The sequence below is a fragment of the Ranitomeya imitator genome, chromosome 6, assembly GCF_032444005.1.
Source record: "Ranitomeya imitator isolate aRanImi1 chromosome 6, aRanImi1.pri, whole genome shotgun sequence".
NCBI lineage: Eukaryota > Metazoa > Chordata > Amphibia > Anura > Dendrobatidae > Ranitomeya > Ranitomeya imitator.
In genome coordinates, this window is record NC_091287.1 from 565,821,887 (window position 1) to 565,835,255 (window position 13,369).

The 13,369-nt window shown below is 47.3% G+C and overlaps 1 protein-coding gene across 3 annotated transcripts in view; it reads right to left on the minus strand.

The window, feature by feature from the left end:
- Window positions 1–2,616: 2,616 nt before the first annotated feature.
- The window catches only part of LOC138643212 (cytochrome P450 2B19-like), a 332,244-nt gene continuing 321,491 nt past the window's right edge, over window positions 2,617–13,369 (minus strand). For all 3 annotated transcript variants that reach the window (XM_069732061.1, XM_069732059.1, XM_069732060.1), the window contains one exon: window positions 2,617–3,149. In XM_069732061.1, the coding sequence (XP_069588162.1) occupies window positions 2,956–3,149 (194 nt within the window). In that variant the 3' untranslated portion in view covers window positions 2,617–2,955. The remainder of the gene's footprint in view (window positions 3,150–13,369) is intronic.

Genomic DNA, 13,369 nt, shown 5'->3' on the forward strand with positions numbered 1-13,369 from the left:
TAAAAGGCTGCTGTGGCCATTTAATCCAAATCTGGTGTAATGTTGTTATTCAGGAGGGGATCTTACGATAAGGCAGTTTACGAGCGATCCGATGCAGTATGTAATTAAGGTTAGGCATTTAAGTCAGTAAAGGCGGTCATGAGTCACGTGTACCCCTTACGTCATGGGCGAGTTCACTAAGCAACAGTAAGTGAGCACCCCATCACCTTGTACATGAAAAGATAAATAAAGTCCCAGTACTGCTATGCAGTTGATTACCTCAGTTCCACATTCACTTCTTCCCAGGGTGGCGAAGAGACAGACAATGACATGTCCAATGCTTTTTGTAACGGAAACATTTACTTGCAGAATAGATGTCTTCAGGCACTGATTACAAGAAGGTTTAGCAGCATCAATATCTTCAGGCACAGATATAAGCAGCAAACAGTCCTTCACATTCAGTACATACTCTGTCCTAGTTGCTAAACTTCTAATCTTGTTCTCAGATATGAATTCTAGTCCTTCTCCATAGGCTCTATTCAGTCCTCAGCCTCAGCTGCTGACTCTCTTCTTGTGCACCAGTCCGCTTTCCGTCTTGACCCTGTCTTGGTCTCAGGCTGCCGGACTCTCTTCTAGTAGCCTTGCCTGTGCACCTTTTTGACCCCGTCTTGGTCTCAGGCTGCCAGACTCTCTTCTAGTAGCCTAGCCCGTGCATCGTCTTGACCCTGTCTTGGTCTCAGGCTGCCGAACTCTCTTCTAGTAGCCTAGCCCGTGCACCATCTTGACCCTGTCTTGGTCTCAGGCTGCCGAACTCTCTTCTAGTATCCTAGCCCGTGCACCATCTTAACCCTGTCTTGGTCTCAGGCTGCCGAACTCTCTTCTAGTATCCTAGCCCGTGCACCATCTTAACCCTGTCTTGGTCTCAGGCTGCCGGACTCTCTTCTAGTAGCCTAGCCCGTGCACCATCTTGACCCTGTCTTGGTCTCAGGCTGCCGAACTCTCTTCTAGTATCCTAGCCCGTGCACCATCTTAACCCTGTCTTGGTCTCAGGCTGCCGAACTCTCTTCTAGTATCCTAGCCCGTGCACCATCTTAACCCTGTCTTGGTCTCAGGCTGCCGGACTCTCTTCTAGTAGCCTAGCCTGTGCACCGTCTTGACCCTGTCTTGGTCTCAGGCTGCCAAACTCTCTTCTAGTAGCCTAGCCCGTGCACTATCTTGACCCTGTCTTGGTCTCAGGCTGCCGAACTCTCTTCTAGTAGCCTAGCCCATGCACCATCTTAACCCTGTCTTGGTCTCAGGCTGCCAGACTCTCTTCTAGTAGCCTAGCCCGTGCACCATCTTAACCCTGTCTTGGTCTCAGGCTGCTGAACTCTCTTCTAATTTCCTAGCCCGTGCACCATCTTAACCCTGTCTTGGTCTCAGGCTGCCGAACTCTCTTCTAGTATCCTAGCCCGTGCACCATCTTAACCCTGTCTTGGTCTCAGGCTGCCAAACTCTCTTCTAGTAGCCTAACCCGTGCACCGTCTTGACCCTGTCTTGGTCTCAGGCTGCCAGACTCTCTTCTAGTAGCCTAACCCGTGCACCATCTTAACCCTGTCTTGATCTCAGGCTGCCGAACTCTCTTCTAGTATCCTAGCCCGTGCACCATCTTGACCCTGTCTTGGTCTCAGGCTGCCGAACTCTCTTCTAGTAGCCTAGCCCGTGCACCATCTTGACCCTGTCTTGGTCTCAGGCTGCCGAACTCTCTTCTAGTAGCCTAGCCCGTGCACCATCTTGACCCTGTCTTGGTCTCAGGCTGCCGAACTCTCTTCTAGTAGCCTAGCCCGTGCACCGTCTTGACCCTGTCTTGGTCTCAGGCTGCCGAGCTCTCTTCTAGTATCCTAGCCTGGCCACCCAGGCACTGCACACTATTCACTTCTTGCCCGTGGCATGGCTGCCTGGGTTCTGCCACTGACTTCCTGCTGCTGTTCCCTTATCTACTTGCTCCTTCCTCCAGGTTAACCCATGCCTGCTTGTAGTCTACCACTGCTCCCCTTCTAGCACCTTCTGCTGCTGCCGCCTAGTGGCCATCCTTTCACAACATTCACTCACATGCACAACACATTTGCAATATATTAGAACACACATGTGGGGATGAGTAGCAAGAGAAAAAGAGGTACCATACCACCCCTCATACACACATTGGCAGGCTTGGGGAGAATCTCTGAAAGATGGAAACGGAATGGCCACTTTATTAGTGACACCAGACTTTTTGCTATTGGAGCTTTGTGGGTTTTTCTCTTGAAGCTTTGTGGAGAGTAAGCCAAGACTTTTGTGATCGAGGAAGAACATGCAATGAAATGAAATCTTGTGTGTAAAGAAATCGCTTATAAAAGGGGTCAGAGGAAGAGGTGAAGAAACGTCCTGACCAACAGGCGGTGCACCGACAAGAAAATCACTGCAGAGTACAACGCCGGTGTTCTAACACATCTAAAACTCGGCATTTCCTAGCACAGATGGACTATAACCACAGGACAGCTCGAGAGCCATTACTGTCTATGGGAAGCAGAAAGCCAAGGAGAAAAGGAGGAGAAAATGCCATCAATAAACCTGGGGGAAAATACTAGACAGATGAGACAAAGTCCTGTCGCACCATGCTGATTTATCAGATGCAGAAGTTTATCACTTTTATTTTGTAGTTTAGGTTTTATTTGCACTTGTCAAAAGTAGGAGAATTGTCTTGTTTATTAGAGGCGCAAAAAAGGCAAAAAACATCAATAAGCAAATAGGTTACAGTTATAATCTATTATATTCCTCCATTTTTGAGATTTTTACAGAATTTGACTAAAATTCCACCAATAAATTTGAGACAATGTGAAAGAATGAAGGTTTTCTCAAATTTTCCATGCAAATTCAAAATCTATTATTTTTTTTGTCACATGTTCTGGATTATTATCTTATATTCTCATCCATATTGAGCAGCTGGATGGCAGTCGGTCACTTGGACAAGACACGAGGCACGGCACATAACTGGGCTGATGCCATGATCTCCGGCTTGTTAAGGTTCAGATATTTCGAGTCCTGACGTTCTGTCCCTGGGGGGAGAGTGAAGGTGAATTTCTGGAGCAAAAAAGAGAAGATCAGGAAGACTTCCATGCGGGCCAGGTTCTCTCCAAGACAAACTCGCTTCCCTAGAAGAAGAAAAGATAAAAACACATATAATAAGGAATTATCTTATACTATTATGAATTTCATTCCTTCCGGCAGCTTCCGGCTTTCAGTCATAGAGGCGTGCCAATGCGGCTTCTGTCACTGCTCCTTACTTAGTGAGTGGCTGTAAGCACGCTGAGGCACATTGACTGATAGCCGTCTCTGTAGTGTATCAGTGCCGACATGGCTGTCAGTCAGTAGGTCAGGGTGCACTTACAGCCGATCACTAAGTAACGAGCAGTGACTGAAGCCGCATCGGGACGCCTCTATGACGGAACTTGTTCATCTGGCTTTCAATTTCCCCCCGATAGTCGAGCTTTCAGAGCTGTGGCCGCCCCACTACGTAACGCTATAAACCTGCAGATTACTCCCATAATTAAAGGTGACAAGTGCATCAGGACATGACAGATTCTCTTCAAATTTATTCCTGAGATTTGGAAGTTGTTTTCTGTATAAATTGACAATGTCATAAACGAAAAAGACAAGAATTCCAACGAAGAAAGCAGGCGGCAGTCACCACTGACACATCCAAAAGGTTTATTCAGTCGGGGATGTTACAGAGACACAAATTCTAACCTGTTTCGCATCTGTTTATGCTTCTTCTGGGCCTGATAATAAACCCGCCCACACCTAGCACGTATATTTAATTATATCCAAAAATATTATGAATAGGGCAGACATAGTAACCACAATAAATAGAAGCATTTTAACAATATAAATGATAGCTACAGACAATTGCTGAAATCACTTCATACATTTAGACCTAGAGATGAGATTCGAATTTGCCTGTTACCAGGGTTTTTCCTGAGAAATATGATTCATGGATAAGCTATGCTCCAAATATGTAATATTTGTTATTATGATCAGGTCTCTCTCGACCTCAATTCTTCACTTTGTCCTCGAATACCATAGGCTCCTTTTGTCTACTCCCCAATATTTCTATTGTCATGATTCAGAATGGGGATTTGTCTTTATCCCATCCTGGTCAGAAAGGGGTTAATTCTATCTCCCTCTCTCTGGGGTGAGGGCAGCTATTTAGTTGCCATATGACCTAGATTTGGTGTTGGTGATCGTTTCCCTCGGCCTGAGCAGCTGACCTAGGTTACTCTCTTAGTAATCGTGTTTCTCTGTATGTGTGCCCTCTGTTCTGTGTATGTTCTGATTTGCTCCCTGACCTGTATTTCCATCCTCGGGTGATGAGAGACAGCGGGTGGGGATATTAATGTCATTACTTCGGGAGGGTCCGCAGGCCTGGGCTTTCTCCTTGCTCCCCACCGCCCCTGAGAAAATGTCTGTTGAAAAGTTCTTTGAAGCTCTGGGGTAGATTTATGAAGAACCCGATCGGGTCTGACTGTCTGAGGACACGATTATGAGTCTCTCTCAGGGAAAGCTCTTTGTCGAATGGCACTGCTCAGAATTCAGTCAATGGTCCCCAGAGATGTCTTGGAACGACTCAACTCTCTGGTGTCAGTTCCGTAGAGTACTATCTGACCATCTAAAGGATGCTCTGGCTCTGAATCTGCCACCTGACTTCCTGGAGTAGGCCATGACACAGGTCATCCATATGGATCGGAGATTGAGGGAGCGAGGAGTTGTACAACATGGGGCTCTTTTGTTTCCGGTTAAGTCTGAGCCATTGCCCTAAGTCGAACCCATGGAGGTGGGGCTACCACATTTTTGGAGAAGGAGAGGAGACTTCGGCGGGAGAAAAAACTCTGCTTTTATTTTGGTGCCCCAGGACATTGGAAGAAGGACTGTCCCTCCTGCCCATCTGTTCCCAAGATCCCGGGAAACGCCTGAGTCAGGGTAACTGTCGATGAGGTTACCCAGACTCTCAAGTACTTTTTGTCTGTTTAAAAATTTTTATTGAAAGTGGAACTTGGTTCAAAAAACAGTTTTTTCCACAGATTTACGAGCCCAATGTAAGTCTATGGGAAACCCGAGTATTTTTACCCAATGCCCCCAGGGGTCCTTTAAGATCTAAAATCATCTGAAAATTATGGAAACACTGCTCAAATAATACAGGAACATCATGTCAAATGTCCCTGGAAGCATTTCTGACTCCTAGGTCACAGCTGTAAACAATGATGTCAGAGTTTCACGCCATTTTAACAGGCGCACCAAAAATCATACAAAAACTAAACCAAAATGGATTTTGCTGGGAAATATGTTAAGGAACATCCTATCCAGGCTAATGACTTGTATATAAAGCAAAATTACTAACCAAAAACAAAAATGTTCCTCCACCACTTGGGCTATGTAGCGTTTGTGATCCTTTTTTAAACTTTAACATTGGCTTCAACCAATACAAAAAATGCATTCACTGGGAAATGTCATTGTAACATGTAACCCCCCTAGCTGGCCATGTGATGTGTGACACATAAGCGGACACATCTTGTTTCATTTATGAAGGAGGGACTCTTAAATTCACAGACCCTATTTTAGAGGGCCACCAGGCTGCATTAATCTTCTTAAAGGGCAATAAACAGTGGGTCTCCTATACTGTTATTGCCTATGCAGTGAGTGGCTGGGCTGCCAAAAATTAGGACGCACACCAATACCCCTTTCACGAGACGAACAGGAGGGCCTCCTGAAAAAATGTTGCATTGAATGCAAGGCCTTGACTTCCCCAAAGTCACATGCAGCCCAAAAACCATTTCAGCAGACGCACTTGAGAGCCTCATGACAAAATTGTTCCCATTGGAAGAAATTGTGTCTTCCAAACCTTTTTTTTTATGCACTCAATGCAAAGCCTGCCCTGCACCAATGTTACATGAACCCCAATACTAGGGTTGAGCGACTTTTACTTTTTTAGGGTCGAGTCGGGTTTTGCGAAACCCGACTATCTCAAAAGTCGAGTCGAGTGAAATCGGCCGATTATCGCGTAAAGTCAGGGTCGGGGATCGACCGAAACACGAAACCCAATGCAAGTCAATGGGGGAGCATAGTCGGCAGTGAGTAGAGGCCAGGAAAACACCTACAGTGCACATTTTAATGGCAAAAACATCCATTCTTGGTACTGAAGCTTGTCAATCTTAATTTACCTTATAATAATAGTTAGGCATTGGACATTGGGGGTCATTTGGCTAAAGTTGTGGGGGTATGGCTGAATCAAGTATTTAGTGGGCCCAGGAAAAGTGGACCACGTCACGGCAGTGGAGCAGGGAGAGGTAAGTATTTCAACTTTGCAAGTGCTGTGATCCTGAGCAAGCAGGGGGGGTCCACTCGTTCGCATTGGCACTGGCACAGGGCCCCTCAAAGTACGGCGGTGTGTTTGCACGGCGGGGGCGCCTCCCACCGGCAACGACACTTTTGCGTACTATGAGGGGCCCTGTGCCAGTGACGTCGCCAACGAGTATTCCTCCCCCCACCTGATGAAGGAACCTGCACCTTCATCTGCACCTTCCTCTTTGTCCCCATGTAAGGTGATATAGTATTCGGGAAGGGAAACCTCACTTTCAGCAGGGTCAGAATCTGGCTGTGTAGCGTGCAAGGGGAATGTAGCGGTCTGGGTCAATGTACCAGAAGACTCATCTATCACTGGCTGGGCAATGAGCAGGATGAGGAGGAAACACAGATATAGTCCCAAATACAAAAGTAGGCTAAAAGCAGTTCAAAATTGGTAACAGGACTAAACAGGCGGCACTGCTTTGTTCAGTGGAGGACAACTGTAATGAGAGGCTGACACAGTGAGTAGGTCCAAATCAGTAAGTAGTCTAAATGCAGTTCAAAATTGGTAACAGTAGTAAACAGGTGGCACTGCTTTGTTCAGTGGAGGAGAACAGCAAGGAGCGGCAGACACCGTTAGTAGACCCCAACCCAACTAGTAGGCCAAATGCAGTGTAATATTAACAACTACTTAACAAAAGCCTGAAAATGGAAGTTCAGGACAGGAAACCAGGAGAACAGCAAGGAGCGGCAGACACCGTTAATAGGCCCCAAACAAAGTAGTATCCCCCCTGCAGTTGTTCCATTTAACAACTATTTAACAAGAGCCTGAAGATAGAAGCTCAGGAAAGGCAACCAGGAGAACACCTTGGAGCGGCAGACACTGTTAGTAGGCCCCAACCAAACTAGTAGCCCCACTGAAGTTTTAAAATTCCGATAGGCTAAAAACCTGATAATTGCAGGTCATTTTTTTTAAGAGGACAGCTGTATTGACTGGCACAGCCAAACACTGCTAGTAGGCCTTACACCACAAAGTTGACTCGATGCTGGTTTAATAAAGGTTACATGGGTACACGGTCAGCATTGGTGTGGTCAGTGGAGGACAATTGGAAGGAGGGACCACAGACAGACTTAGTAGGCCTAAAATAAAAAAAAGTTGGCTCTATGCACTTTTAAATAGGTTCCCGGATAACTTTTCAGGAAGCACTACACCACCAGATTTAAAGTATGAGCCAGGCAAGGAATGTGTTTCAGTTGTGAAAGGGCTATGGCAGCCATAAAATTCCTTCCGTTATCACTCACTACCTTGTCTGCCTCAAGATGTACAGTGTCCAGCCATGACTGAGTTTCTTGCTGCAAGAACTCGGACAGAACTTCCGCGGTGTGTCTGTTGTCGTCCAAACACTTCATTGCCAATACAGCCTGCTGTCGCTTGCCACTAGCTGTTCCATAATGGGACACCTCGTGTGCAACAGTGGCAGCTGCGGATGGAGTGGTCGTGCGACTGCGGTCTGTGGACGAGCTCTCGCTTCTGCTGGAGGACGAGGAGGAGGAGGAGGAGGAGGGGGGGGGCGAACGCCTACAGCCAACTGTTTCCTAGACCATGGGCTAGGCAGAACTTTCCCAATATTGCTGTCCCCTGTGGACCCTGCATCCACCACATTAACCCAGTGTGCCGTGATGGACATGTAATGCCACTGGCCATGCCTACTGGTCCATGCATCTGTTGTCAGGTGCACCTTTGTACTCACAGATTGCCTGAGTGCATGGATAATGCGGTCTTTTACATGCTGATGAAGGGCTGGGATGGCTTTTCTCGAAAAGAAATGTCGACTGGGTAGCTCGTAGCGTGGTTCAGCGTAGTCCATCAGGGCTTTGAAAGCTTCGCTTTCAACTAACCGGTAGGGCATCATCTCTAACGAGATTAGTCTAGCAATGTGGGCGTTCAAACCCTGTGTATGCGGATGAGAGGATGAGTACTTCCTTTTCCTAACGAGAGTCTCTTGTAGGATGAGCTGGACTGGAGAGCTGCATATGGTGGAACTAGCGGGGGTGCCGGTGGACATGGCAGACTGAGAGAGGGTTGGTGATGGCCTACATACAGTGTTTCCTACCAAGAACCTGGTGATTCTCTGACTGCTTTGGCCTTGCGACGAAACCTCCACATTTGCTGCAGATGGTGTGGTGAACGGTGGGCTTACAGTGAGGGAAGGGATGTAGCGTTGCTGACTAGCTTCATTGTGAGAGGGTGCAACAACGTTAAGGGATGTTTGGTAGTTAGTCCAGGCTTGCAAGTGCATGGTGTTTAAATGTCTACGCATGCAACTTGTATTTAGATTTTGACCATTCTGACCTCTGCTGAAGGTCCTTGAGCATTTCTTACAGATGACTTTGCACTGATCATTTTGATGTTGGTTAAAAAAATGCCAGACTGCACTCTTCCTACTATTGGATACCTTTTCAGGCATTGCACACTGAGCTACTTTAACCGGATGGCCATTCTGTCCTACAACTGGTTTTGGTTTTGCCACACGTTTTTGGCTAGATACGGGCCTGCCAGATGGAACCTGTTGCGATGTTGATGCCTGCTGCGGCTCCTCCATCTCCGCTTCAGAGCTACTGCTGGCGGCACCCTGTTCCCCCAATGGCTGCCAATCGGGGTCAACAACTGGGTCATCTATCACCTCCTCTTCTATGTCCTGTGCACCTTCCTCTGTGTCACCGTGTAAGCCGGTACTATAGCGTTCGTGACGGGGCTCCATAATCTCATCTGGGTCAGATTCTGGCTCAGTACACTGTGAGGGCAATGTTGTGATCTGAGTCAAAGGAACAGCACAATAATCTGTCTGTGGCTGTGCATCTGTGCACTCCATGTCTGATTCATCTTGTAATGGGCATGGCCTGTTAACAATTTCCCTTTCTAACCAAGGAACGGTATGTGTAAAGAGCTCCATGGAGAAACCCGTTGTGTCGCCTGACGCATCCTTCCCTGTTGTTGTTCTGGGTGAAGAACACAAGGAAGCGACTTGTCCCTGACCGGGAACATCCACTGACGATGCGCTGCTTTTACATTTTGCAGTTTCCGAAGAGGAGGCAAAAGAGCTAGAGGCTGAGTCAGCAAGGAAAGCCAAAACTTGTTCCTGCTGCTCCGGCTTTAAAAGCGGTTTTCCTACTCCCAGAAAAGGGAGCGTTCGAGGCCTTGTGTAGCCAGACGATGACGGTGGCTGAACAACTCGAGACTTAGGTGCTATATTGCTTTTCCCACGACCACCTGATGCTCCACCACCACTACCATCATTACCAGCTGGCAATGACCGCCCACGGCCACGACCTCTTCCACCTGACTTCCTCATTCTTGGAAATATGTAACCAAACTAACAAACGGTATTTGGTACTGTAAAACCAGTTACAAGGTGGATGCAAAATTGTTGTGAATTTAAATCTCCCTTTATAGGTGTGTGAGACTGCAGGGAAAATCAGGCCCACTGTATTACAGTACACAGTTTCAGTGGCAGACAGTGGCTGACAGATATGCCACTAACAGGACTGACGCAGATGCACACACTGGAAATAAAAATCTCCCCTTCTTTTTTTTTTTGATGGAAGACTAGTGAATAAATCTGGCCCACAGTTTTACAGTAGTGTTTCAGTGGCACAAAATACAGACCGATACCACAGACTGGACTGGCACAGATGCACAGATTTGCCAATATTAATCTCCCCTTCTTTTTTTTTTTGATGGGAGACTAGTGAATAAATCTGGCCCACTGTTTTACAGTATTGTTTCTGTGGCATAAAATGACTGACAGATACAACAGACTGGACTGGCACAGATGCACTGATTGGCAAGATAAATCTCCCTTTTTAGGTGTGGGACAGTGCATAAAACATACAGGCCCACTGTTTCATACTACACAGTTTCAGGGGCAGAAAGTGGATTGAAGATATATAGAAAAAAAAAAGGGACTGTACTACAATTACTATCTCCCTGCAGTAATCTCAGAAAAGTATGGCAGGCAGCAATAAAAAGGACTGCTGCACACAAAAGTGAGGACAAACAAACAAAAAAACAAGATAGCTGTGCAGAAAGGAAGGAACAAGAGGATTTGTGCTTTGAAAAAAGCAGTTGGTTTGCACAGCGGCGTACACACAGCAATGCAGCTATCAGGGAGCCTTCTAGGGCAGCCCAATGAGCTACAGCGCTGAGGAAAAAAAAACGGTGCTTCCACTGTCCCTGCAAACAAAAGGTGGTGTTGGACAGTGGAAATCGCTACAGCACAAGCGGTTTGGTGGTTAATGGACCCTGCCTAACGCTATCCCTGCTTCTGATGAAGCGGCAGCAACCTCTCCCTAAGCTCAGATCAGCAGCAGTAACATGGCGGTCGGCGGGAACTCCCCTTTATAGCCCCTGTGACGCCGCAGACAGCAAGCCAATCACTGCAATGCCCTTCTCTAAGATGGCGGGGACCAAGAACTATGTCATCACGCTGCCCACACTCTGCGTCCACCTTCATTGGCTGAGAAATGGCACTGAACGCGTCATATGAAACATGACTTTGGCGCGAAGGTCGCGTACCGCATGGCCGATCCCACGCTGGGATCGGATCGGCTTTCATGAAACCCGCCTTTGCCAAAAGTCGGCGACTTATGAAAATGACCAATCCGTTTCGCTCAACCCTACCCAATACCCTTTCAGCCGACGTACTTGAGGGCCTCATAACAAAATTGTTCCCATTAGAAGAAAGTGTGTCTCCCATACTGTTTGCTTATGCAGTGAATGCAAGGCCTGCCCTGCACCAATGTTACATGCACTCCAATAACCCTTTGAAACCACGCACCGGATGGCCACATGAAGCAAAATTTCCCATTATTTATTTATTTTTCATTACCATAAACTTTGTCCATAAAGTGAATGCAAGGCCTGGCCGTAATTTGCACGCACCACAATTCTCCTTGGAAGAAATGTGGAGGAGGGTCTCATAAAAAAATTTTCACATTACAAAGGAGCACTTCACCTATACTTGGAATGCCCATACCCTAAGTGCATGGGCTGACAAACATTTCCACATGGGAGGTAAACAAAATTTAAAAATTTGTTTACAGCCATCATCAGGGCAGGCATCAGCACCCGGCGCACTTGGGCAAGTGCCGGGGTCCTGGCGAGATGGGGGGCCCATTCATGGTATGGTGCACTGAGGCTCTGGGGGGCCCCTGCAGGTAGGGCAGGCGTTAGGAGCAGGCAGGTGCCTAGGGCCCCCACTCCAACAGGGGCCCTCAGCTAGCGGGACATCATGAAGCCGCTATAGGGCCCCTGTGAAGCTGGGGGATCTGCCTGCCACCAGCACCGACTCCCCCCTGCCGCTTCATTGAACTATACCAGCATCTGCTGGTACAGTTCAAAGCAATGATGGAGGAGAGAATGTCAGCTGATGCTCCCTCTCCCATCATTCCGCACTCTGCCTCTGATACTGCGGGTGCGCAATGACGTTATCGCGCACTCACCGTATGCCAGGCAGTGCAGCCACTGAGACAGGAGCAGGGAGCAGTGTGGCATGGGCATGAGGAGAGGTGAGGAGTGTGTTTTTTTTTTTTACTATGACAGTGAGTACTAGTCATTTTCGGGGGGGGAGATGCGGGCTGTGCTATATACTACATGGCTGTGCTATATGTTGCGTGGGCTGTGTTATATACTATGTGGCTGTGCCATATACTACATGGGCTGTGCTATATGCTACATGGACTGTGTTATATGCTATGTGGCAGTGCTATATACTATGTGGGTTGTGTTATATGCTACGTGGGCTGTGTTATATGCTACGTGGACTGGGTTATATATTATGTGGCTGTGCTACATACTATGTGGGCTGTGTAATATACTACGTGGCTGTGCTATATACTATGTGGGCTGTGTTATATACTACGTGACTGTGCAATATACTACTTGGCTGTGCTATATACTACGTTGCTACACTATATGCTACCCATTTTGCACTTTACAAATGTTCTACATTAATATTTTCTAATGTTTACTTTAAAAAGGTATCCATTAAAAAATTGTCATATTCAATGTATGCAGTTTTTTCTTTGCAGCAAGTTCAGCTAACAATAAAATGCCTACTGGTAACTGATGAAGAGGGAGTAGATCACAAAAATTGGCGTATAAGGGGTTGACTCATATAAAGCCCCTCTGCTGTGTGGTATTGTAGAACATACAATAGCTGTCACTCATGTAAGAAGTGAAATCTGGCATTATACTATGTTAGGACTGGCGGAACGCACCAAGAGAGATGATAAAGATGCGTTCGCAGTCCGGGGTCCACCGTGCAGGTGAAACCTGCTGCTAGGAAATGACAGACAATATGGCGGTATTCAAAAGTATACACGCGTGGGTTAAACCTCACCCAGCGTGAAGAAAGCGATCCTGTTGCGTCACAGGACCGCGGTACCGCACATAGAGCGCGAGCAAGTGGTCAGCGAACTAAACCCCAACAGGGATTGTAGTCCGATTAGACCCTTGCTGGCACTACACCGCTACTGGGTGTGAAAGGAATTATATAATTAAGGCACCGAAGTGCGAACTGTGCCGTGCTGGCAGGCACCACTAAACACCCAGACGTGGGTCAGGAAGCGCACACTGGCGCGTGGCACCGCACTGGCGGTCACAGCAGTAGACGCTGACACGTGTGTGACACGTTGAGTGATAAGTCGGGCGCTAGATAGCAGCCATTCTCCATACGCGAACAATCATACAATAGGGTAGGGGTATTTAAAGAACGACTTGCACTCACAACAAACACACGTATTAAATTGTACACTAGCGCATGGCCGTGCGGTCATGCGCAGTTTATATAGTTGCAGGACAGGAAGCGGCCACAGAAACTTTGCCCTTCCAAGACCTGCCAAGAGGACCAATAGAATGCGCTGCAGAGTCTGAGCACATGACCCTCGATCTCCAACGGGAGATCTTGCCCTGGGCATGCTCAGTGTGCGCAGACAAGGACTTAGTCCCAGAGAAGTCCACTCGCTGCTGACC